General features: G+C 37.6%; 1 protein-coding gene across 3 annotated transcripts in view; it reads right to left on the bottom strand.

Moving 5' to 3' along the window:
• The window catches only part of PTPN4 (protein tyrosine phosphatase non-receptor type 4), a 121,923-nt gene that overhangs the window by 69,110 nt on the left and 24,963 nt on the right, over positions 1 to 27,850 (bottom strand). Inside the window, exons 1-3 of one of the 3 annotated variants that reach the window (XM_076342930.1) lie at positions 14,745 to 14,763; positions 9,303 to 9,457; positions 1,497 to 1,604 (exon numbers count right to left, since the gene is read on the bottom strand). In XM_076342930.1, the coding sequence (XP_076199045.1) occupies positions 1,497 to 1,604; positions 9,303 to 9,440 (246 nt within the window). In that variant the 5' untranslated portion in view covers positions 9,441 to 9,457; positions 14,745 to 14,763. Of the gene's footprint in view, positions 1 to 1,496; positions 1,605 to 9,302; positions 9,458 to 14,744; positions 14,764 to 27,850 lie in introns of those variants that run through there. The other 2 variants (XM_076342929.1, XM_076342931.1) reach the window with 2 other exon arrangements.

The following is a 27,850-nucleotide window of genomic DNA, read 5'->3' as shown; positions in this document are numbered from 1 at the left end:
GAGGTCTAAGCTTTGGAAAGACAGATAAATGAGGATGAGAAACACTACAAATTTCTGAGTGTTGAGTAAAATATTGAGTGATATTCAATTAAATACTTCTTAAACAAAGCTGAAAAATAATTCAGCCTTTTCTATAGCATGCCTATGTCTTTTCAGCCTGGAAACAAAGTTCAGAATAAAAAGATTAAATGAGGCCAGCTTGCCACTGTCTTAACAGAACTATCCACAAAGTTACAAAAGAAAACTTTGTTAAATATCTACCACTGTGCTATACAGCTGTATTCGTATTAATAATCTTAATGTTACCAGAATTTAGAAAAAGAATATAATTAAGAATAATTTGCTCTAGAGAAGAAAGAAATGTGGAAGCAGTTTACTACTCAGGCAGAAGAAAAATTATGGCTGTATTGTGACTTTTTTCTTCCTCTTCTACGTTAAAAATAAGTAAAAAGAAAAAAACCCAACCTTTTAGCAAGATAAAAAAGTATTCCTTCTATTTAGAACAGTCACTCTTGACGGTAAAACAGTAGACCAAATCTGCACTTATCAGAGAAAGTTGCACTACTTTCTGAAATTCACCTTAGTTACTGAATTATTAACACTTTACGGTGTCACTTAACTCTGTAGATCACATTCTGCACATTTTGTGAACAAAAATTACTTTTGACACACAAGTTGGGAGATAAATTTAGACCCCATCACTGTGACATGCATATAATGGAAATTAGGTAAAGAACTGTATAATAAGGAATAATACTTCGTTAAATTGCACTTTAAAACAAGTATTGAACATTTGTTACCTATAAAAGAAAGTATTCAAGAAGTATTCTTCAAGCAATCATGATCTCAGCAGTACAGCTATAACTATTACAGCCACTGAACATTACAGCTGGATTTATTAGTTTCTACTGGTGAATTATAAAGCTATTTACAAAGTTTCAGTCCTATGGGATTTCCTTTCAATTAAAGCACATGAACTATCATAAACACTCATTTTCAAAGGAGTCCCTTCCTTTTTCCGTTAAGGTGATGAGCTGACAGCCCTTGTCAGATAGTGGACTATATGAAGCACTATTAAAACACCTACCAGGTATCTGGGCTAGAAACAAAAACACTGTACAGGACAATCTAAAAAAAACCCTCATTTTTTTGTAAGTCCTAATGAAAAAAAAAAATTTAAAAAGAGTTACTATTTCTTATCCCAACTGACAGTGATCATGCAATCTAGTAAATAGATACAATAAAACAAGCAATATCCTTTTAAGGTATTATTTCATAAGCACAGATCTCAACATTTTACTCCAAACTTGTAACTATTAACATTTACTTTTGTCGTAACTGCAAGGTGATACTGACTCAGTGACTCAAATGACACAGTTGGAGATGGCACAATATTGCAATGGCTTCTATTTACTTCTCTTTATAATGACACAGAGCACAGTGAAGAACATGATTATGATTTATAAAATCGTATTTATAAAACAGAGACAACTTACAGGGTTATCAGTAGATTCATCAGCCAACTGTAAACCAAAGTAATCTCTCTCTGTCAAATCGAGATGCTTGAAGACTACATCCAATAGAACTTGTCCCTGATCATGTTTCTGCAGAGAACAAATACGTATATTGTTTAATGAACAAATATATAATCGGACACACAGACTTCAGGCAGGCAGAGCACATACACATTCTTTCAGATGTGCTCTAGTAGCCTAAATTTTAAGTATCATGAAGTATATCCCAGGAGCATTATTTTTAAACGAGCTTCATCCCTCTTTTTGAAACATATGTAAAGAATTATTATTTTTCCCCTTTGTCATTTTCTGACAGTAAGAATTTCTCACTTCTCAGCTAGCTACATGATTATTCCTGAAAGCTATTCATTAGCCAAATTTGATATTTAAAAGGAGTACTGAAAAAAAGAAAAGACAAGAAAAAAGGCTAGGATTTGACAACTTTGTAGCCTTGTTTGGGTCACTGAATTTGAAAGTACAGGTCTGTACAAGTTATTCTTACTTATTTTATTTGAAAATCTATTCCTGAATCTAAATGAACCAGCATGTTGAAAATGTTTCCAAATTTAAATGGCATAGACAGCTGAAGCAGCCAAATATCTAACTGAGAAGTGTCATTTAAATGCGTTCTCTCAAAGATACTACTTCACTCTAAATGAACTAATTCAAATGAACTGAACAACAGTAACGCTGCTTTTCAGAGACAAGTGAACAAACTTATTTCTACTACAGGGACAAATCTTACCCATAAAATGATATAAAAAGAATGTGTAGTTGTTGGTACCTAGCAATTTTTTGCCTAACCTGAAAACACTGCCAACACAGTAATTGGAACGCTGAGTGTGCCATTATGACAGGACTCAATAAATACATTTGGTGAAATCTGAAAAGAGTTACCCAAAGAAGTTAAAGTGTCATAGCTGCTTGAAGTACAAAAGATGAGGAAAAAGTCTGCAAGAACAACTGTCAAACAAAAAAAAATGATGAAAGAGATGATTGATACATTTTCCACCCAGATTTTCTACTTCTCTGGCACCAAGCAAGCTTCTAACAATCTTCTAGGTGCCAAGTATTATTGATACTACAGTGGATTTGATACATCTTGCCTTGTTTACTGTAGGCAATAAGATATTTTAAGTTTTAAACCAAAAAAACCTGCTGTTCTGCTCCCAAATTACCTCACTTCTCAGAGATTATATAACAGTACTTTTACAGCTGTTAAAACAGAAAAGGTCAAAAGAAGGTTGCAAGAATTTCATTAATATCCATATATGAGAAAAATCTATAAATCACATTCAGACATTTGTTAACATCTAAGAGCATCCTATCAAACTCATTTTTTTGTTCAGCTGAAATTACACTGAAATTGAGTAAACTGTCAAAACCATTTATTGGGGGCTAAAAACTCCAAGAAGCTTGATAATTTATTTCATAATAATTAAAAAAAATTAGAAAATATTTATCAACAAATTATGCTTGAAATGATCCCAGCAGGACAATCATAACCATAGCTCTGCATATTTAAGTTGAAATTACGTAAGGCATATATTTCAGGCCCCATATAAATTTGGCTAAGTTAAAGCGATCTAAGAATTGCTATATTTCCTTTGAAAGAAGATCTTGTTTTTTAAAATAATCATACAGAGAACATTTCTTGATGTTTAACAAAATGAACAGCCAGTAGGAGCACCATTGTTAAAAAGTTCACTACTGAAAAATTTACCTTCCAATAACTAAAAACAAGCAAAAAAAAAACCCCAGATGTTAACATAATAAATACACAACAGTATAAATGCGTAAGGCAATTTTTATGTACAATCCAAAAATAGCCTCTTTCATTTTAACTAAATTAGGAGTTTCTGATATATTTTGAAGTAAACCAGTAATCAGTACAATTTTTTCAGCAAATAAAACTAATTTTAAAATTACACAGCAACACTAATTGCTTCTTGGCATTTTTCCCCATGCAGATTTAAATCAGAACTCAAACTAAGAACTTAGGACTGTAACTATCAGAAAATGGGAGACGTTTGGAACCCAAGTTTAGGCTTACATTTACCACAGCTGACATGTTACTTCCTCAAATAACATGCAGATATCAATTCTGTAGCTTTTTTCCAAACTAAACCTGAGAATTTATACTGTTTCTTAAATATCTGAATAGATGCTTCCTAATGAGAAAGCTTAGAACTGGCTGATCAGTTTGAATTTAGTAATACAGAACATCATTTCACGACCGCAAGGAAGGTATTTCTCCTGCAATAGAGCAGCAAATTTGGTAAGAGAAGACTAGTTTCAACACGAAGCATGTTTTGATCACTATGTTTTACTCTCAGTGCAAAATAAAGATAAGCATCTAGTAAAACCAGACCTCCGTTTAACCCATCTCTGATATTTATATAATGATGTTGCAGCTTGCCAGAGCAGGTGAAGGTCGCAATCCTGGTTGTTGTGAAAGGTCCACAATATTTGTAATACTATCATAACCATTGAATAGCTGCTATAAATTATAAAAAGTATGATAACAAGTTTCTACTTTTGCTTTTTTTTAAATAAAAATGCAAAACCAATAAATGTGGATTAGCATAAAAAGAAACTCGCTTTATTCCTACAGATAAAGTTAAACATTAATATTTTCTCTTAAAACAGGGAATAATGGAAAAATATATGAAAAATGGGAACTATCCAACATAAAACTGCAGTAGGTAGATACAAAACATTTTTTCTGAATTGGAATATATGTTGATAAGAATGTTATGTGTACTTCTTATTAGTCATTGCTGGAGGCAAAACATCTAACAAATTTTGGCCTTTCAGAACAAGTTTGACATCAACACTGACATCAATATATTAACTGCTTTTTATGAAGTATCTATTATCTAGTGACTAACATCTAGTACCACTAGATGTAATTACAATTAGTCTCTAATCGTAAAATGATTGTTAGCTGTCTACAAACACCATGTTTGAAAATTTAGGAAAACAGCTGCAATTACATAGCTTTAATGCCTGCTTACCAACTACCACCACAATCTTCCCAATTTATATTACTGACATTCTGGTTTTGTTGCTGGGCTACAGAACTGGCCACATCTACAGCAACCACCAGGAGATACTGCTGCTGTGCCAGTCCAAACAAATTTGGATTTCTGATGACAGAGGAATAGGATGATAGATCCCAGGCTTTCCTGGAGGGGGTCAGACGGCTCTGCTGCTCACAGGTCTGTAGGAGGCTGCCCTGCTCCTCCACTAATGACAACACCGGAACCTCTCCTCTCACAGCTCACCGCAATACTTGTGTCACAACTCAAGCAAGCGCATCCCCAAACAGCCAGCGCTGCACTACTGTCTCCTTTCACCCTACAGCTTATAGAATCATAGAATCATAGAATCATTGAGGTTGGAAAAGACCTCTAAGATCATCGAGTCCAACCGTCAACCCAACACCACCATGCCCACTAAACCATGTCCCTAAGCGCCTCATCTACACGTCTTTTAAAAACCTCCAGGGATGGGGACTCCACCACTTCCCTGGGCAGCCTGTTCCAATGTTTCACCACTCTTTCAGTAAAGAAATTTTTCCTTACATCCAATCTAAACCTCCCCTGCCGCAACTTGAGGCCATTTCCTCTCGTCCTATCGCTTGTTACTTGGGAGAAAAGACCAACACCCACCTCGCTACAACCTCCTTTCAGGTAGTTGTAGAGAGCGATGAGGTCTCCCCTCAGCCTCCTTTTCTCCAGGCTGAACAGTCCCAGTTCCCTCAGCCGCTCCTCATAAGACTTGTTCTCCAGACCCCTCACCAGCCTCGTTGCCCTTCTCTGGACACGCTCCAGCACCTCAACGTCCTTCTTGTAGTGAGGGGCCCAAAACTGAACACAGTATTCGAGGTGCGGCCTCACCAGGGCCGAGTACAGGGGCACGATCACTTCCCTACTCCTACTGGCCACACTATTTCTGATACAGGCCAGGATGCCATTGGCCTTCTTGGCCGCCTGGGCACACTGCCGGCTCATGTTCAGCCGGCTGTCGACCAACACCCCCAGGTCCTTCTCTGCTGGGCAGCTTTCCAGCCACTCTTCCCCAAGCCTGTAGCGCTGCATGAGGTTGTTGTGGCCGAAGTGCAGGACCCGGCACTTGGCCTTGTTGAACCTCATACAGTTGGCCTGGGCCCATCCATCCAGCCTGTCCAGGTCCCCCTGCAGAGCCTTCCTACCCTCGAGCAGATCAACACTCCCGCCCGACTTGGTGTCGTCTGCAAACTTACTGAGGGTGCACTCAATCCCCTCATCCAGATCATCAATAAAGATATTAAACAAGACCGGCCCCAGTACTGAGCCCTGGGGAACACCGCTCGTGACCGGCCGCCAACTGGATGTAACTCCATTCACCACAACTCTCTGGGCCCGGCCATCCAGCCAGTTTTTGACCCAGCGCAGAGTCCACCTGTCTAAGCCGTGAGCCGCCAGCTTCTCTAGGAGAATGCTGTGGCTTATGTGAGCTTTGCAAAAAGTTACCTTGTTTTAAAAAAAGTTCCCAAGCAGGCTATTTATTTTTTTGGCCAACGAAAAAAGGGAAGCAACTAAGTAATGCTGAAGATTAAATTACAGGGGGGTTGGTGTGTGTGGGGGTTTGTTTTGGTTTGGGTTATTTTACAGATTTTTAGATTTTACTTCCATTAGAGTGTAAATTCATTAACTTTGAGGAGAATTCTGAGACAATAAAGGCTCCAAATATGAACGTTTGTCCATGACTGCTAACCCACTAGCCTTGTTCACAGAACAACTCATCCCATCTACCTTGACTTAGTTTTCCCTCAAGTTTAGCGTGATCTCCATATCCATGTACTGGCTTTCAGGGAATACAATTAAGTCAGCCTGCACGGAAAAGATGCAATTTGAAGTATTTAAACAATTAATTAAAACCAATTAAAGCAATTTGATCTTGAAGAAGCAGGTTTACAGTAACACAAATCATCCTGATCACGTTATTAACTCAAGTCAGCCTCACTTCTTCCAGCTATGCTTTCTATGAAGTATGCTTTTCAGGTCGAAGTAGTGCTTAATTTGGTAAACAGAGCATTTTATAGAAGGGATTTCTACTCTTCAAACATATGCACAGGTTAGTTCCAACTGATTCTTCTGCCTGCAACCAAAATAACCTTTGGCTACAGTCCACAGGGATTATTTGATTTGATTTGTTATGCTCTATACAAGGTAAGGCTTAGCACAAAGAATGCCTATTTTGCAGATCAATGGAAAATGCTGGTTGAAATGTGAACTTAAAACACGTCACACAAATTATCAAGAGACATTGTCTGTGATCAGAACTTTTCTGTTGGAGAAGAAATAGCGTTTGAGTACATTTTTATTAATACAGCGCTGCATACTCCACATGATTAAGCTTTACAATCATTAGCATACAGAATACCTATAGCAATCACCAGAAGAAAAAAAAACCTGCTAATTTATTTGATGTAATCTTTGTTCTTCCTATTTTGAAAACAATTCCATAAATATTTATTGCCAAGTATTGCGTCAACCACAATAAAGTAAAACACAGCTATAAACCCTGAAAACCTGTATACCATGTAGGTTAGCATATATTTGCTATGATTGAATACTTTATTACTCCCTATTTTTGAAAGAACAGATTGAAGAACAGATCAAAATGTTGAGCACCAAGGGACCTTTTTATTCCCTAAACTCAGTTTTAATGGACAAACTTGCAGGCTGATGTATATAACCAGTAAAGCATGATCCATGCAACTAAAGTATTTAGTACACTAGGGAGGTGACAAGAACATATTACATAAATTTTTCTTGGGAGAGACAGAACAGACATTTGAGGATTTATAACTGGTGATTCTACTCTAGAGAGACACTAGCATTCTCTATCATACAGATTTTGAACACCTACGTCAAAAAGAGGCATAACCTCCCATAGCTACTATACAACATTATTCCTTATTTTAGCCAACTCTTATAAACAAACAAAAAACTGCAAGACAGACATTTTAATGGAAAACTCATGCACCTGAAAGCCGAAAACACAACATTTACAATTTCTGATGCACTTTTCATGCTTTGTCTCCAACTACATTCTGCACATACTGCTTTGTGGCACGCAGTATAGACCTGTTAGCAAGGATGAGAAGATAAAAGATATAGAAGAGCAGTGGAATATTGTAGAGAAAAAGGGAAAAGGTGTGTAGGAGAAATTATCCCAGAAAGGAGATGAGGCTTGATGTTGATAAATTAAAGTCTTTAGTTGTCCCTCCCCCAGCTCCATCATCCAAAATTCCCACCCTTAACTACTCAGAAGTCCCAAAAAGTTAAATAGCTCCTGAATGAACTACAAAAATGCCTTAAGAGAACATCCCAAAACCTTGTATCTTGATTCAAAAATCTAAAATAAATAACCACCAAGTCTACCTCTAAATCTTAAGCCACTCAACACTGGATCCTTGCCAGTTCTTGCTAGGTAACAGAGATTTCACTCCTCTAATAGACAGCTGCAGGCTGCACAGGCTCTAACCACCTGATTACAGAACAGAGAAATGCAATCACTCTCACAAATCTTCCTTAAAATGTTAAAAAGTATCAATATCCTCGCTAAACACTGGATATCAGAATCCAATATAATTTCTGAGCGTTACAACTTTTTCAAAGTCCAAATTAAACTTGTTTACACAGATTTGAAAACTGCTTCAGTTTCTCCCTCACTTCCCCACTGAAGTCCCACAACCTTATTTGATATCGAGCTACTCCTTCACTCCATTTGCTGAAGTTCAATTTTCTCTTGAAAAACTTTAATAATCATGCCACCTGTAACTTTTACCATCACATTATTGAGCCTTTCTCCACAGAAGTCATCAATTCTATAGCTTATAAAGTAAAAGCTGAGTTCTCCTGCCCCAGGACACCCCACAGCTTCTTTCCTGTTGAGTTCTGGTTCTTCTCACACGAAGATCACTTTAAATGCTTTAATGTTTCCTTGTGAAGTCCTTGTTTGTTGTTTGTAGTTTTTTTTCCTCAAGAAGTCGAAAGAAATGGTTGCACTTGCATGAACATATGCACAAAATCATGAACATTTTCATTTTAACTCCTTATCAAGGATTACAGATTAGAAAATCTGATGAATAACCTATTTTAAATTCCGGGCTCATATATAAAAGTTATTCATTTTTCCCAGTAACAGTCCTCCGCATTCAGCAACCAGCTTCCTATTTTCTTTCCTGCCATCCTCATTAGTGCATTAGAAGGTGGTGAGTTTAAGCGAGGGAAATCACAGAACAAGAATATAATCTGAGAAAAGCAAAAAGCAAAGAGATACTTTAAGATGATAGCTGTAAGCAAATATAACCATACACGTGATTGAACATAGTTAGCTGCACAGTCAAGAGAAGAGTTACCATTATGCCTTACCCATGCTCAAAACGCAAAAACCAGAACGGAGTAAAACAACAGCTCGCTTCTCATTCAACTCAGGGGCAAAACTGCCCTCCATTTCCACTGTACAACTTTAGCCCATGAACAAAATTACTAGAAATAAACTATGCTTTGTATATTCAATTTTGAAATGAAGATCTGTTAGTACTGTAGAGGATGCCAGAATGACTAAGTTCACAGTGACTTAGTATGTACGTGTACAAGCATGCCTGCCTGAACATAACTTCCCCTTCTATTCTGTACTTAACACTATTTTGAAAGTCAAACTCTAGCCATACAAGTCCAGCAAAGGAAAGCAAGCTCAGCGATATTGATTTGCAATAAGCAAATTACTTACATTAACTCTGAAAGCTTGTACAGTGTTATCCAGGAGAAGAATGTTGCAGACCACCTCCGTATGCTGCCTGTCTCGTGCCAGCTCAGATGCTCGTACATTGTAGGTTCTGCCAGCAGGCAATCGGAAACGTGCGGTCATTACTGTCCACACACAGTCTTTAGGCAAAACAAAAATAAAATTAAAAGAGATCAAAAAGTGCAAATGCAAGAATGTCATACCTCAAAGAAAGGTCAACACACAGCAAGTCCATTGTTAAAAAACTCCATCACAGACAAAAGAAAAAATAGTACTAAATTCATGGTATCCAATAACGAAACAATGTATTACAAATTACAACACAACCTTATTCCAAAATACTCAGTCCTTTACCTTCTGTCCATTGCCCACTCCCTCCCTATTTTAAGGTTGTTTTGTGCGGGTTTTGGGGGTTGGATTTTTTGTTTGTTTGCTTTAATAAGATTCAGAACAGCATTTTCACTTCAAAAAGCCTTGTAATTGCTGGACATCATGGCTACTAGGCTCCCAATATTAGAGAGAATTAAGTAATTAATTTCAGTGCAAAACAGAAAAAAAAAAGTGCTTGCACCAAAAACCTTTTAGAGAAAAAGCATGCAGAAAAAAGAACTGCAAATACACAAAAATTCTGATGCATTATTCTGCAAAGCTTGTGCATTCACTGTATAACAATTAGACATGAGAATACACAGCGATAACAAACATTAGCATTGCTTTTTTTTTTTTTAAATTACAACATGAAGAGATAAAGGTTTGTCAAACTACTGAATCTTCTGTCTAGGTCAATTTGATTGGATTTACATATTTAGTTTGGAAGCACAAACAATTCTTATTCTCCAAATAAGGAACCGTGACCAACAGAAGTCTACACCCTGCGCTAAGTGCTGATAAATAAAATGCAAGAGTTGAAATGTGACTTTCACTTTTCAAAACTAAGATTGTAATGACTATCCCGCAACCCCAGTCCAGCAAAGTACTTATGTGCACACCTGATGCTATCAGCCCTATCCAACGATACTAGTTACTTTCTTAAGTACTTCGCAGGATCAGGGCCTGTGACTCAATTATACACTCAGCAAACTATTTCTACGTCCTTTGACAAGGGCGTAAGCAAACAGAAAGTTTTATAACTTAAGTAGAGAATATATTGAGATAGAAAATTAAAGTGTCTTAAAAAGTAGTAAAAGAAAACAGATATTCTCAAAACTGAATATAAAATAACTGCTTTTCCTTATTCTGTGAAAAATTATATAGACTACAAAAATGTTTATGTGTTTGCTTCCTATTTTGAGAGGGGTAGGTGTGTATCATGATGAAAAGCATAATTTAGCAGAGGACAGCAAACATCCCAGTAGTGATTAGAGAGCTTGCCTGGACCATAAGGGGTATCTGTGCTCCAATATACACAAATGAATAGGGGTAACAAATAAAAGATCAAACCCCTCCTAAATAGTCGATAGCTTAGGTACTTAGGCACTCATGGGAAAGTGGAAGACCAAGATCCAAGCCGCCTGTATCAGGAAGGGCTGGAAATTTGCAGTTTAGCCTTCTTCCCACTGCCTGCAGTCAACCTCCTGAGCGACTGCCCTAAAAATCCCTGAGGTATGCTGCTTTTCTAGAGTATGTCTTTACCTCTTTCAGCACGACCACACATCTCAGACATAAAAGAATCTTTTTGATGATAATCCATCCTTGCATAATGTTTCAGTTTTGACTTAACCAGCATTTTCAGATTAAAAAGTACTTGTTTCCTTACCAGACAGCTTTTTTTTTTGGCTACTCTGTCACTCTGGCTTCAGAACTGCAATGCTGTATTCATGCAGAATTACAGCAAGTTTACTTTTGTTTTGCTAAACCAATATGACATACTGAGAAAGGATAAAGATACTAGATAAGCCAACCAGCTGCAAGCTAAACTCATGACTTTATCTTAATGAAAAACTAATGAAAAATTGTGTCGCAAACATTAAAACTCCAAAGTAAAGCCTAACAAGAAAGTACACGTCTGACAACTCCTCATGAACAGGCTGCTTCCACTAGGCCTTCTAGAAGTCTCAAAAATAAAAGGCAGAAGGAAACCTTTAACAGAGAAGAACAGGTAACTGAACCTCCATACCAGTGATCTGAGCCAACAACGTAACATTTCACAAACAATATTTTATGTCATATAGACACAATCTAAAAGTCAATTGCCTTAACTAGCCATAATGGCATGAAGATCAGCATCTTTATCAGTGCAGCTACACAACCAATAACTATAGCCAAGACTTTAGAGTGGTATTTGCCTGTGAGCTGAATCAAAGAAGGTTTCAGAAAAGCATGCAATTTGATTAAAACCAGTTTATCCATAACACAGAAACAACCCTTCGACAGGCATATTTTACAAGGATTTGCATAAGTGACAAATCAACCAAGACAGTGAGGGTTATCTCAAGAGTCCTTTCCCATGAATACAAACACCAGTGCACAAAGTAGGACTGTTTAGCTTCCAAATCAGTATTGCAGTCCTCACAAAACCATTTGGTGGTGACCTGGAAGGGTCTAACTCAACAATTCACAATTTCGCAGCAGAAAAAAAGACTTGTTAAAGGCCAGAAACCATCATGCTTTAAGGGAACAAAAAGGCAAATCTCACCTTTCCCTCCTGTTCCCTCCCTTATTTTTGTCTTACTTGCTGATCAAGACCAACAGTGTTTCCTCCTTCCTCATCACTGCCTTAAACTAGACAGAAAACGGGATTTCAAACAGAGCAACAAATTTGTTAAGAGTGAGCAAGGAGAAAATCTGCCCTCAGCGATCCTCAAAATCCTTCAATACCAAGCAACTATTCACCATGTCCTTTGGTAGACCCAACCTGCAGACCCAGCAAGGTTCTTGCTGTAACACAGTTGATTTTCACTCCAACCACATAAAAACATTGAATATATGCAGACAGTGATTCGGGTCTTTCTCAATGTACATAAATGAAACGGTCAAATTCAAGAAAGAAGGCACTGTATTATGAGTTCGCTAAGGAAACAGGACCAGGTATATTGGGTCAGAACAACAGTTCATCTAGCTCGCAGACCTGAAGGGCAATGCCTTTTTACTCTCTTTAAGGAAGGAAGAAATTAATAGGACACACACATAAAGATACTTCTCATATACTGTGTTCCACAGTCTGGAGCTTAGGATCTCCCTGGTGTGGAACTCATATTCACACTATGCTGGACATCAGTCACTCATGAATGTTTTCTTCATGGACTTAGGAAACCATGTTTTGAACTTTCAGGTTAGGCAATGAAGCATTATATTCCATGTCCCACATACAATACGTAGTAGCCATGTTGTATTAGACAAGTTTCTTCCATGAAACTAAGAGGCTTTTACAACTACAGAATACAGTTTTACAACTAAGTGTAATAACTGAAATCTTGAAACACTTCTACAAAATGGAAATATAACAGCCATGAAAGTGATAGAGAGGAAGGTGACAAAAGACAGACTATTTTCTGCAAACCACATTCAAAGTTATTCTTTCCCCATATGTCAGCAAAGAAACTATGGAAGTATGTAGGGATTATGTTAAAATGCCTTCACCATCACACACTCTCTCAAAAATACTCCTCCTTCTAAGATCCACCAGGGCTATTACATATAACTGCTTTGTGGCCAATCATGTGTACACAACCCGTATTTACACCTCTATCAGCATACGTACATACAAAAAGGACACAGTTGTTAAGCACAGACCCTGCAATTACTGGTCTTACTGTGACACACTTGCTTTACAATATAATTGGCCCCGAACTGTATCCTTATCATCTTTACTACTCCTTTCTTCCAGAAATACATGCACCAAGAACAGAGACAATATTATTTCTCCTGATCACATATTGCTATTCTTGCTATACATTTTTAACATACTAGCAAGATAGTGAGAAGGCTAGCTATTGCTTATGAGGTTATAAATCATAACTATCTGATTTCCCAGCAAATACTGATATATAAAATGACAAAACTGATAAAAATTCAGCTGCACTGGTTGCAAACTTCTGAAACGAAAATATGTTATAGCTAAAGTTAGTATGGAACAAATAAAGGACTGACTTCAAGCTCCAAATCAAAATCTACAACCCCAAAAGAAACAGGAGTAAAGACAAAAAAAGTTTGAGAACAACTGGTTTAAACCACAGGTTAACTTAAGCAAGGTACTACTGTGTGTGCATATCTGTGTCATGGACAGCACCATGGCCACTTACACTCAAAATCTTTCCACATATGGAAATGGCTTATTTAAATCGGATTTAAATCAGATTAATCTTTGCATATGAAGAAGGTTTCTGCTTATAATTTTTCAGCGTCTTCTGCTAAGCATGTAATATTCAGACACTTGAATTAATAATCCAAAGCACATGTTGCTACAGCAATTGGAGAAGGACAGAACTTGTGCAATGAAACTCCACCTACCTCTCAGGTCTGTGGAGGGAGTAAGTTGTACATTTCCTGCCTGAGCTCAGGTTTCAAGCGATGAAGCAATTCTAGGGAGTGTTCCCTATCAAAGGGCAGAACATTCCTGTGATACGGGCTTGGTTAGGGCATTAAAGAGCATACAGAAGCTTCACGAGCGAATTCTCGGCATCCTCTATTCTTTTATGTAAAAGTATACAGCAAAAGGACGATTTGCTTGGGCTTACAATAAACTAACCAATTTTAAGCAGCTTAATAAATAAGCAGTTGGTTAAGAAGGTAATTAACTGAAATTTAATTTATCCAAGAGTGCAACCGATTCACTGACTTGAAGCAAAGAGTTCTTTTAAAGAGAGTTTGCATCGTGTACTGTACACAAAGACAACCACCTTAGCACAGTACAGTATGCACATGTGCGTGAACGGACATAAGAAATTTCATTTTTCATGGCTAATCTAAAGCAGCTAAGAAGCTAATGCATTGCCAGATTTCCATTTGTTTAGAAGCTGGTATTTTAGCAACCCAGAAGGCATGTATTTCCACTGTAGTCCACCTGCTGATTTGGGTCCAACATAATACATGAATTTGCTACAAGAGGTGGAAAAGTAGGCCAGACTCATAGAAAACCCACATTCTTATAACGTGATGTAGCTTGAATACATTAAATAGATTACAGACCCCATGGTTACTAAAATTATCCAGACATTCCAATTAGGAGGAAAAAAAAACAAACCAACCATTAGAAGTATAAAGAAAATTTTGAAGGTTTAAACTGAGTAATACAACCTACTGCATTTCAAACAAACACTGAGTTATATCTAGAACCCATCTTCATATACATTTACTGAAAACATGTTAGTGAAACTATATTAGATGTTTTAACCAAAACCAGTTTGAAAATGCTAAACATTAGTTGATTGTGCACTACTTTGAGGGAAGTCCACATTAGTCCAACAAAAAAAAGTTCAAATTTTTTACCTTTCAAAAATTTTTTTTGAAAGCTTTCAGCAATTTTCATGTAGCACACAGCTTCAGGACATTCCTTGTAAATAAAATCAGAGTAGAAATGCATTTTCATTTAAGTGAATCGACCCATGCACCACAATCCTGAACTAATTCCAACAATTTGTACTTCATTCATTTCTTCCTGCTTTCTGCTGACCAAACAATGGAAAGTATCCATAATTCTTGAAAGTTGATATGTAAACTTTGGGTCATTTCACTTTGTTGGCACCAGGTGCAAAGGTTCAAGCTAGACTTCTAGCCAGGCAACAGCATCATTAATGATTCTGGGCTCTACCAAAATCTTCTGTTTCTTTTGTAAGTTTATTAATTATCTGTAATATATAAATTAATCAAATTCATTCTGCTTAGGGAAAATAATATACTCCCGTAAAGCTATCATATGGCCACTTATTAAACTCTTCCTAAAACTTCCACTGGAAAAGAGGGATATTGCATTTTTCCTGTTGACAAACTGGTTGTTACAGTGACTGACAGTGTAACTACAAGCACAATTCCTTCTCAAAGAGTTGTCAAAAGACATCATTGAATACAAGGAGACATCAGCATTGGAAGTTCGGAAGGTAGTTTTCAAAACCTCAGCAACTTCTCTTCGCTGGTGGGTAACCAAATTGACCTCTCGTTATCCCAGGTATCTGCATGGGGCTGGCAGCTCTGGGGCTCCAAGCTCACCCCCCTCCTCAGTCAGGGCTTCCCACACCCTTCTTTACAGCCCGGCCCTGAGCAGCCTACATGCTTCGCATGCAAAACTGGTACACGAAACTTATCTAATCTCCAGCTGCTTTTATACATTCCCTCAAGACTTCTGTTATGTGCGGGCACTCTGAGCTGCTTGATTAAATCCCTCACAGATGCAAGAAGTACAGAACAGGAAGAGAAATTCCTATCTGCAAGTATTTCACTCTTAAGAGCAATAAAGAGCAACATACTCACATGCCCCCCAAAATGTCCATAACTTCACCTGCATTTCAATGAATGAGCTACTGTTACATCCTCCTCTTCCACACCCCCAATCCTCAACCACGTGAAAAGCCAAATCTAACACAAAAAGCACTAATTCTTAAAGTACATCTGACAGTTTCTGAAAATTTTGGGCCCGAAGTTCAACAGCTGAGAGAAAAGAAGTTTCTCTCCCCCACCATCAGCTTCTCCTATAAACGAGCCAGTAAGAGAGAATTAATATTCTATCCACTTCTTCAGATAAGTTCCTAAAATTGTTAGTTCATCTCCTTTCATGAACACGAGGATTTCATGGGGTTGGCTGTAGATTTCAGTACAGACTCGACACCTAAATTAATAATTACTCTCAGTTTAAAAATTACTTGAGAACCTCTTTTTATATTAAGACCTCCTTGGATAATGCTTTTTATCTACTTCTTTGGATAGGGGTTTCAAATTTGAACAACTGCTGTGTGATATCAAGCAAGATTTTCACTGTAATAATCACATAATTACTAATAGAGACAAAAGGTTAAAGGCAAAACACCTTGCTCTGTCACTCCCAGAATTTCATTCTTTCCAACATAAAAATAATAATTAACGAGTGTTTGGTCACTCTACACAGGATAGTGACCAATCTGTTAGAGAAAGCTGGAGAATATATACCAGAACACAGCAAATTAGTTTGGTAATACTGTAGCAATCTACTATTTCATCTGAAAAATAAACTATTTCAACAATTTGACAATTCCCTCCCTTGCTCCTCCCTTCCTGCAAGAACAAGAGCATAGCGAACAGAAAAGCCTATCATAAATGACACTTTCATCTAATTAAATGCCAATACTTATTATGCTTGAACTGTATGCACAACGCTCCAAAAAAAGCCTCTCAAATTCAGCTGCTCCCTTTCTCTGCTTTGGGTCTGAAGTAGTATAGTACAAGACATCTGGTTATCTGCTTTTCTTCATTCCTATACGTAACATTTCAGGAAACACAAAGACAGCAAGATAAAATTCCTTAGTTTCAGATTGTAATACTTACTGGCACAGTTTAGAAGGAGTACTAATAAAAAAAAGTAGTTCTTAGAAACCATGCCATCAACACTGCCAATTATTTTGAACCTCAAACCGTTATGTCCTCCCTTTCTAGGCGCAGACATTTTTCACATGAAGAAAGTAACTCTTCCATCTTCACTATCCAGGACTCTAGATGAGATACAGCCCGAGAAGATAGTAAAATTGGGGGGGGGGGGGGGGAGAAAAAAAAAAAGACAAAAAAAAAAGACAAATGGACTTACAAATACAGATTCCAAACAGCTCAATATGGTTCATTTTTAAGTTTCAAATTTATTCCTAGCGAATACCTGTCCACACCGCATTACAACTGGCAGCCTGATAAATGCACTGGATTTCTATAGCACATCCTTTCATAGTAAATCTGATCTCTTTTTTTCAGTTTTTGACCAGTTTTCTAGATGAACTGAGCTTCAGAGAGGCTGAAGAAATACACCCAATACACTAGAAGTCTGCAGCTAAGGAAGATCTAGAATTAAAATAGTCAGACTTAATTTTTTTTTTTACCCTACCCTACTTCAGCAGGTTCACCCTGTTTCCCTTCTAACTGCAACAGTCTTACAGGTCAGTGTGAACGAATGCAAAGACAACAGAAAACCTCCTTCCAGCTACCTCCTGCCAGCTCAAGGCTGAGTACTCACTGACCTGATGATAACAGTACTTCAGAAGAGACAGGACTTTTGCATCACTTCCAAATGATGCAAGAAATCCAGAGTCCACGTGCCTTTAGGAAAAGGCTTCATATTGAGTACCTATGGTTATTCACAACAAACACAAACCCATCTGTCCTACAGGTGACACACTGAAGCCACAATCAGACTTGAAACATCATGAATTTGTACAGCCACATTGCTTCTGACCTGGAGACCTTTTATTTTCAGGTGATACTCAGGGGTAAGGGAAGTTTTATGAAACAAGTCATGCACGCACTTGAACAAGATGTGTGAATTTTATGTGAGGTTTCAGAGATTATTTTGAGCACAGAAAGCCTAGAAAGTTTCTATATGATAGCAATATACATATACGCACCTTAACAAACCAGAAAACACACACCTATCCCTCTATTAAGCAATAAACTATAATTGATCTTCAGGAGTCACCTGGATCATAGTGCGACCACTTTACAGAATAGTTTAGGAAAGGCATACCATGGTGTGAAGAAACAGAGAGCAGGCAGCTGAAGCTAGAAATGTCTTTAAGCAAAGATACTGGTATAGTTTAAGGCCTGTAATATGAAAACAGAAGTTGATGGCAATCACCAGCTATAGCAGTGGCCAGCTTGTGAGCCAGCAAAGACACACGGAGGGGAGAGCCCCTGGCTGCACGGCTATGGTCACTGCACCGCTATACAACCACTTCAGCCAGTGCGACGGACAGCAAAGAAACCTATGCACTGCATTAGCAGCAGCCCACGCTCCTGGAATAAACAATTTAGGATGGAAAATGGCAAAGCTAGCAGGGAAAAAAAGTTAAATCTAACTATTTTTAAAAATAAAAAAAAAAAATTAAAAATGCAGACCAAACCCTGTGGAAGGGCAAATAGCTGAAGCAGTCAGAAAAGGATAAAGCTGCCAGGAAAAAGAACTAGGAAGAGAAGTACTGTTTAAATATCACAAAATGGTGAATTTAACTATCCTTCTATTTTTAAAAAAATATTATAAATTAAACAAATATGAAAATGCATTGGTAAGACATAAAACCACCTTGTTTCCTAGTACGCAGCTGTCAGTTCGTATTTGGAGGTGTTTATCATGTGTAAAGATTACCAGGAATAAATAGAAAAGTTTTCCAAGTGAGTTCCACCTCTAATATTTTAAACTTGATTATATCTATAACCTGCCCTTGTTTGAAAATAGCCTTAAAAATGTCAGTCCCTGACCCTCACACAGATGATTACTACATCTATCTCTTCCCATTCCTGGAGCTGGATCTCATATTCTTGGCTTCATGACTCAATGCTATAATAAGATGTAATAAATGGAGACTATAATGAAACATTACTAACATATCTTCTTGATAGAAACTTCTCAAAATAAATTTGCAGTATTTTTTTAACTGTGTTCCTAAACTAGGTTAAATAGATTTTTCATTAAAAGGAAATTCTGGCTCCCATACAACCCTAAGACTAGGAAGCCTCAGTATCTACTCACCAAAAGAAAAAAGGGTTGAAATCAGTGCAAGTTAGGACAAACTAAAACCAGAAGCACCAGGTGATAACAACAAGTTAGTATTTTATATCTTGCTTAAGAAAGGCGGGGGGGGGTGGGGGGGGGTGGAACACAACCCAACAAACTCAAAAAACCCAAACTTCTTCCTACAGCTTTCCTCAAAAGTATCAAGGGGTAACTAAATTTGACTCCCCTTTACTATACAACTTCTAAAAAGATTTCTTTACCTATTAAAAAAGGAGTTTACAGTTCTCTACAGGCCTAGTAGAAACCAAAATCTTTAGTAACTAAAAAGGAGCCTGGTAATCTTCAAGCCTTTAATGACAATGTACAACTGCCTATAGCTATAATAACCTAGTACAGTCCTTTCAGGACACTAATATTAACAGCCTGACTACACATGTTGAATCAAGGAAATGTAGCAAGTGAGAATTAGGTTTTGATTTCAGCTTTTCCATCTGCAAATAAGAGGGGTTTTTAACACAATTTAAGAAGCCAAAAAGAGAAAGAAATTACATGTAAATAACAACTGCTAGTCCTCAACAGTTGTATACAACTAAGCAGATAAAACACGGGTAAAACACCAAATGCTGGAAAGTTACATGTTCTCACTTGGTGTGACTGTAAATGAACACAAGTCCCACATCCTATACACTGTACAAGTCTCAACCACAATTATCTGAAGACAACATCAACACAAAACATACTGATGGAGAAAATCTGTGGGCTAACTATTAACCAGTCAAGCACCCACAGATCAATACTGCTGCACGCAGCATGATCTTCAAGTCCAGAGCAGCTAATTGAATTGGCAGCTTTAGTTCCAGCCATGGCATCTGTGTTGTGAAGCCTTTGAAGCTGAAGGCTTCACAGAATTCTGAATTGAAAACAAACTGGCAAAATTCGGAAAAAGCTTTTATTCTACTCATAGCCAACTTCAAGTTGAATTTTGGCTGGCACTAGAACTGAAGTATTAGACAGAGGGAGGAAAGTTGTCTCTGTATATCCTGTTCAGAGTCGTTAAACCTAAGCCAAATTATCTTCAATAGACTTAAACACAGCAGATGCTAATTCTAAGGCTGAATATAACCAATTGGACACTTTCCATCAAAATTAGTTTTTCATCAGAAATGCCATTTCCACAAAAATAGGAATTTTCACATGGAAAATTTCAGTTTTGCCAAAAAACACCGATTTTCCGCTGGAAACATTAAAATAATGCCTGTCTGGCTACCTGCCTGGAAAACCCTTGTCAACTCCACTTCCTCCTCCAACAGAAAACAAACCAAGGGAAGTCTTCCAGCAGCGCTGCTCAGAGAAGTGACCTCACTCCATCCGTGCCCCTGGCTCTCAGCCGCCCTGCCTCGCACTCCTTTCCCGAGCACCCGGATACTCGGCCTCTCCCCAGCTTTTTGGCCCTGGGGTATGAGAGCGGAGCAGGTCGCCTCTTTGGTTGCTCTTGGGGTGTGCACTCGAGAGAGACCCCAAAGCACGTCTGGACACTAGAACGAAAAGCTCTCCACACAGGGCAAGAGCAGCTTTGCTGATGGACCTGCCCTGTAGCGAAAGAATCATCCTATTCATATCATCCCACATTTTAAATTCTCCTTTTATTTACTTATTTATTATTAAGAGCTCTCACATTTTTACAACTTCAGCACAGCTCAGGTAAGTATTTTTCTGACTTGCCTCTGCCTCCTCTCAAAGATTTTCTTTACAGGAAACAATTTCCATTTTCAAGCCAGCTGAAGACTAGAAGTTCAAAACTATTTGAGTGAATCTGGCAATGAAAGTATCACTCACATTCAAGTGATTAAGCAGTTAAATCTGATAACCATTCACATGCAGTGAAATTTAAAAAAAAAAAAATCACAGTTTGGGGGGGTTAGTTTCTTTAGCAAAGTATCTTACAGAGGTCTAAGCTCCCCAGATTTGTAAATTGTACAAACTTACTTTGTAAAAGGATCATTTTCAAAGATCTTGACCAGAAAACGACAGGACAATTCTATCTATGCTTCTTACGAAGTGAAACTCAAAGCCAAACCAAAAGTTTTCCAAAACTGTGGCATACTGACCTCAACAGTTGCACCCTGTCAGGCGTTATGACATGATTAAATGTTAAGGCCAGACTGCAGGCTTCGTGCACATATCTTCATATATTCCGAGTTTTGTAAATTGTTAAACTACAATCAATTTTGTACGTACACGAGTAAGAGGAAAAATTACCTTCATGCGTATTTCTAACAGTTATCTAAAAATGCTTTTCCTTTTGGGATGCATTTCCTTCTTTTGAAACTAAATTGACAAACTTACAGAAGCATATAAAGCTTCTGTAAAAAAAAAAAGTATTGAAAGAAAACGTAATACAAGACGAAAGACAAGATCCAAACTTACATAAAAGGTTTATAATTCTTACCAGGGTTCATCAAAGTAGACTTCTGAAAAAACTTTAAAGTTTTATTTTTTGTTTCTGAATATGACTGTTTTCTTCCTTATAGCTTTGTTCTTTGTAGAATTACACAGTAATACTTGGAAGTTTCCACAAAATTAACTTAACAAAAATAGCAGATGTTATTAATGGTGTCAAAAGCAACATCACACTGTCAAGGCTAACAATGACTATACTGCAACAACAACAAAAAAATCCCTACATTCCTGTATCTAAAAAGTAAAGGCACAAAGTTGCAGGTATACAACTGCAACAGGCGCAAAACCTAAAAAGAAGGAATTTTTTAATGCACTACAGCACCAAAATGAAGTCACACCATGTCACCCAAGCAAAACTAAAATTCAGTGACAAACTCTGTATTTATATACTATTCATCTCAGCCCACCCAATTAAATCTCAGACCTTTAATTAGAAGTTAGATTCCTTTTACTAATGTAATAGCAAATTATTTTCCAGGTACGGCGGGGTATACATTTTCTATATAAAAGCATTTAGTGTCATTTCATTTAATAAAACATCCGACTGAGAAAAATTATCTGGCCATTTTGCTTGGAGCTGAAAACTTTTAAAATCAGCTGCCATTCAGAATCAGCAATAAACTTTCAATACTGTTGGTTTGAGATGAATTAATTCAATTATTCTATAATTTACTGAATTTATTTTTAGTAGAAAAACAACTTCTACAATTTCCTCTAAAGCATTCATGTTCAGGAAGACAACAGAGGCTTTAATGCTTCTTTATAATATTGGCTCAGTTCAGTATGAAGTTTCGTGTCCACTGAAAAAGCAGGCACATAACTGTTACAAGCCAGTTGATCAACTAAAGCAACAAAAAAACCATCACAGCTCCAGCTGGAAGAAAACATTGCCGAGAAGGGCAAATGAACACACATATGCAGTTAGTGCGTGCTGAAGTTACAGAGCAACAGGCTATTAAAAGGAGAAAGTACTACAAAATTATAAAAGGCTATTTATAAGCTTAATGTCACACTACTATTTATCACACTGCTATTTATGGTTTCTCTCATGTATTTACCACTTTTAAGCAAGAACAAAACCCTGAACGCAGTTTAATCACCTGCATATCACAGGGTCTTCAATTTCATTTACTTCCTTCTTTGCTGCTCCTGATAACTTTCATCTGGCCAAACTGATTTCCTGATAGGAAGCTAGCACATAACTCCTGCCACAAACCAACACAGGAAGAGCCCATCGCCCCTGATGATACCTTGACAGTAATCAAATTACCTCTTATTCTTCTTTGTAAAGCAACCCGAGGTCTGGAAGTATCCTGCAAAATATTTTCTCTGCCTCTAAAACTGTAAGATGGTTCAAATCCCCACCCCAAGCCTCTTCACTGTGTTGCAGGCTGCAAGCACAGTTGCCATGCCTCAGCTGAGAGGCTGGGGGTGAGTTCAGTTTTTGTTTTTTCTCCTACCAGAACCATAAATGCCAACCGGATTGTAGCCACAGCCCAATACAGAAGTCCACACATCCATGTCATCACAGCAAACTTTCTCAAACTTGTGGTATGAAAAACCAGACCAATTTTATTTTTTAATTTTTTTTTAAACAAAGCTTAACTCTAAGAAAACCACGCTGACAGAGCTGGTTACATATCTAGTCACTAAACTTTGAGTAAGTGAAACACAAATCAACTCTTCCACTACATTGCCTGTAACCGACTTCTACTTATTCATAATAAAATAATCTAACCATAGAAGTTGCTCTCAGAAGAAGTCTTAAATCGAGTGATGAATTTATTTTATATGCCACAGTGAAGTTCATACTACTTGTGCAAAAAAAAAATTACTGTTAAAAATGAACATATGTGATTTTACTGTTCAACTGTATATGGGAGAGACTGCGACGTCCTAGCCTTTAACAATCTTTTCCCACTGTTTTAAATATAAGGATATAGCATTATTTTTTCTCTTTGAAGTCAAATGACTGAAGCAGCAGATTGATTTAAGAGCCTTCTATGCAAACTAATTCACCTTCCAGCATACAGCAGCTTTACAAAAAAGCTTAGCAAAAAAACCATTTGGATAGCCTCTTCCACTATATTGCAGTTAACAGATACTACTGTAACTGAACAAAACCAGTTATAATCCCCAGGCTGTTAGAAACCAGAAGTTTGCAAGGCTGTTCCATCTTTACTGCAATCACTTCTCTCTGCTCCTCCATGCAAGTGCTAAGCTCTCGAGCCCCACCTCTGCTGAGCCAGGGACTATGCAAAGCAGCAGGTCTGAATGACAGATTTTAACCAACTCCCTCAGTGCCCTCGGTTCTCCTTTGATTCTACTGAAAAAGTACTTTAAGTAATAATGAATGATTATGCTAAATGTCTACCTGTTTCAAATTCATGAACAAGCATTTGAAGCATGTGGTAGTCTAGTAAAACCTGACAGCGGAGACCTAACACAAGGCTTAGCGAGCATGTTTTCAACAAAGTTGGCATGCTACAAATGCCAGAAAGGGATTTCATAGTCAAAATAAAAAGGTAGTGTAAATCTGCAAGAAAAAACCAATTTATCCACAATACCATGATTTCCAAAAGCATGTAAGGAACACACAATTTAAGTAGCTGATCTGCAATGATGGCCTAAGCAACAGTCACAGTATAACTCACCCTGCTACCACATTCATTATTTCTATACAAGGGGTGAAATTCTGTCTCCAAAGCTATCTGACAAGTGTATCAGTAAGACAACAAGTCAATGTACTTTTACAATAGCAGACCTTTAATATTTAGAAATTCAGCACAAGCTATTATGTAGACAGCTGACATTTACCCAAACCCCCTATCAAACACAGTGCAGTAACTCCTCACAGTCAAAACTAAGCATGGAAATGATGCTGCAGTTCTTAAACCTAGGAAGTAACTACTTCCTCTAGGTGTAATCGTGGTTCATGCCAAACAGAGTAAAGGACTTAATAAGTAGGCATATTTCTGCCCAGCATTTCAGTTCTCAGGGATTCGAACATACTAAGTGACCCATACTTCCAGTGTGCACTGGTATATGGAGACGTGAATCTCTGACAAAGAAACTCTGAAATTCCTCCAAGCCTGTGGAGCCAAAAAGATTCAAGTCTTCTGACAGACGTGATAAATTTAAGTGTCCCTGACAAGAAAAAGATTTGCAGAATGTACCCAAGTTTCCCAGCTTCTTGCCCTTTTGGTAAAGGTGAAAATCAAAAATTTTGCTGTTTTCTATAAGAGTAGTGGAAAGGAAGCTGCCAGCAAGTAAAATCATCACTTCCTTAAATACCTTTCCTTTGAGGCCATCATTGAACACTTTTTTCTGCTCAACTGCCAAGCAGTCAACATTTTGGGACAGATCCATTTCCCTTTTCTAAAAGGGAACATAAGCTACTGTGGGAAAAAAAAAAACACCTCTCAAAATACAGAGCATAAATGAGTATCTGTGCAATGTCTCCCTCTGAATAATGCCATGTGTAGAGACTGTCTATGGTAGAAGGAAGGAACATCTAGAATTCAACCTGGTGTCAGCCATCCCAAAATTATGGGCAGTCCTTAGAAAAAAGTTCACCATTAGATCAGGTGTGATTAGTCTCCACTAGTACTAACTTGAACAAATGAGAAATCGTTCCTGTAAGATCAATTCAGTAACCAAACCTCAAAAATAATGAACATGAGGCAACTTTTATGAAGAATCTAGCTTAATTTCCCAAAAGCTCTAGAAGAGCTTACTCTAGGCATTTGTGTTTTATTTAAAAGAAAATACAGTTCTAAAATTTCCCACTACAATTCTTGCTTATATTCAGAGTTCATGAGGTCACGATAAAAGGCTATGACTCTTAAAGGTATCAGCACAGCCTTGCAAAGAAATGAAAACAAGTTACAGTAACGAATACTTAAGTTACTTTTATGAATACCATTATAGACAACAAAAATTCCTATCAAGTTGATAATATAAACAAGAAAGTTTTCTCAATATATTTTCTCATTTTATAAAGACAGATCTGGCCTCTCTTGGGAGAACCATTTGTCTATGAATATTTGACATCAAATGCAAGATTTTTTTGTCTTAGCAAGTACATGTTATCCCTGAAAGAAATAATAGATAACAGTGGACAGTAGAGATAGCACATTGTTAAGTTTATGTTTTCAGACATTTAAATGTGGCTACTAATAGCACTTTAAAAGTCATTAGGCATCATTAGGCAATTTAAGTAATATACTAATTAAGTAGTCTTAAAATAGCCTGGCTCTTGTTCCTGTTGTTTTCCCTGGAAAGGCAGGTACAAACACGGGTTACAGATTCACAGGTTGATGCAGCAGCCACACTGAAACTACAAAGATAATTATTTATTACTGAAACCATCAGTTCCGTACCATTCCCCTCCTTCAAGTATTCCAGACCTCCTCCACATCCCTTTGTCACTTCTCAAGGTTCCAACGGTCCCCCTTCCAACTGTTCAATTCCCTTCTCCACTCAAATCCTTCCCTACATTATGCCCATTTATCTAACCACCTTTCAACTTCTCGCTGGCCTATTCCATCCTTGTCTTTGCTACTCCATGCCCTACTCCTTTGGGGTGGGCACAGAAGATGGAACAGCAATAGAAACTACCAAAATGTCCCCCACAGAAAACCAAACATGTACCACCTGGAGGCAATAAGAAAAACTGTAGCCAAGAGACAAGAACCATGTTCAAGTCTGCTCCCAAGCTTTAAAGAGAGATGCCAGGTACATCTATAGTCAGAGTAACACCACAGGTGTCTGATGCACTCTGTTGAGATGCTTTCCACATGGCTATGAATGGAAGGGATGAATGGCAACATCACCACCTACATAGCATTACCAAAAATCATTAAAAGACTTTTAAATTTCACAGATTTTAACATGAGGTACAGAAAGATTCCCACACCATCAGAAAAATCCGTAAAGGACCTGCATAGTCAAGTGACTTCCCCCTAACAGTCTCCCAGATGCACAAATTTTAAGTTAATTCTGGGTTTCAGAACTTAGCCCAGCCTCATTTTTCGATCATCTTCACCAACAGAATTAATTCAATGCCTGTAATGCTTAGGGACGACCTCCTTCAAAACCAGACTTTCAGGAGAAGAGAAATCCCTGCAGGAAAACTGATTAAGTACAAGTCTATTCTCAACATGCACAAACACGTTGACAGTGACACGATACAGCTTCCCGGTAGCTAAGTTTTCCGATATATAAAAAGAGAAGAAAACTTACAGCTTCTATCAAGCGTGAAGAGACGCTCAGAAGATAAAAGATTACATTCATTTTTTCTTCAAAGCAAAAATATTGTATAAAGCGCATTGAGAAAGAACAGTCTAACAACATACAAATGAATCTATGAAGATGGCATTAAAAGGTGATGAGCTCTCTGAGTCAGCACACCTGCACTGCTCCTCTTGAGCATTATGTTTAAAACCTCTTTTCATTCATGTGCCTCTGCAGTCAGGCCCAATAGCTTTCTTACACCCTCTTCTTTAGGCACTCTTTTATAATTAAACTCAGCTTCCCCAAACTATTTGCTGCCTTCTGTATTACATGACAGAAAGTGAAATTTCTACCTCATACAGACAATCACTATTTTTTCCCTTGGAGGCAAAGACACGGTATCATAAAAATTACACTATTATGTGACTTCTTTTATTATAAGGCAGCATCAGTAATACTGCCTTGGACCGTTTATTCCAACACTTTTTCATTATCTAGAATTCATATCCTCAAAAAAGAATAGGCTAAGCTAAAAAGCTATTTAGCTAATAGCTGAACTATATTATCTTAGAAGTGCAGTTTATTTATATTGCCTGTGAAAAATATTATTCCTTCCAACTCCTGTAGAGATAGGTTCTCAGGGTTTAGGTAAGAAAATTTCAGGAGTCTCATTTAATACCACTGTAAGTATAAAACAAAATGGTGTTTTGTTGTTGTTGTTGATTTTAATAAAGCATGGAAAAATTAATTAACACTAACATTACCCTAACATTATTCAAAATAAATTGTTTCTTAGTTTGTTCTAATGATGTTTTACAACAGGCACACAGTCTAACATTACTGAAGCACTTCTGAAGGCATCATCTATAACATCCCAGAATTAACAAGCTAAAGAAAAGGGACATATGGCAGGATATGGAATGTGCACATTAACAAAGAAACCAAGTAACTGGGTTCTTCTATTTTCCAATGTCTATTCACATGCACCTTCCCCTGCTGGCAGCCCTGCAGCTCAGCCCAGTTAGCTGCAGGAGCCACAGGTGAAAGCAACAGGAGCATTGTTCTGCAGAGCAGTCTCTCTCTGCACAGTGGTACTGTGCTCAGCTGAGGGCACAAAGCTCTTCCTTGCACTCCCACAAATGTTCAGAAGAAATATTTTCCAAAAAGGAAGACACCACTATCACCCAAGCACTAGCCGTATTTGCTGACACAATGCAGT

The sequence above is a fragment of the Aptenodytes patagonicus genome, chromosome 6 (genome assembly GCF_965638725.1).
Source record: "Aptenodytes patagonicus chromosome 6, bAptPat1.pri.cur, whole genome shotgun sequence".
NCBI lineage: Eukaryota > Metazoa > Chordata > Aves > Sphenisciformes > Spheniscidae > Aptenodytes > Aptenodytes patagonicus.
The sequence above is the reverse complement of the archived record's forward strand: the minus strand, read 5'-3'. Positions and strand labels throughout refer to the sequence as shown.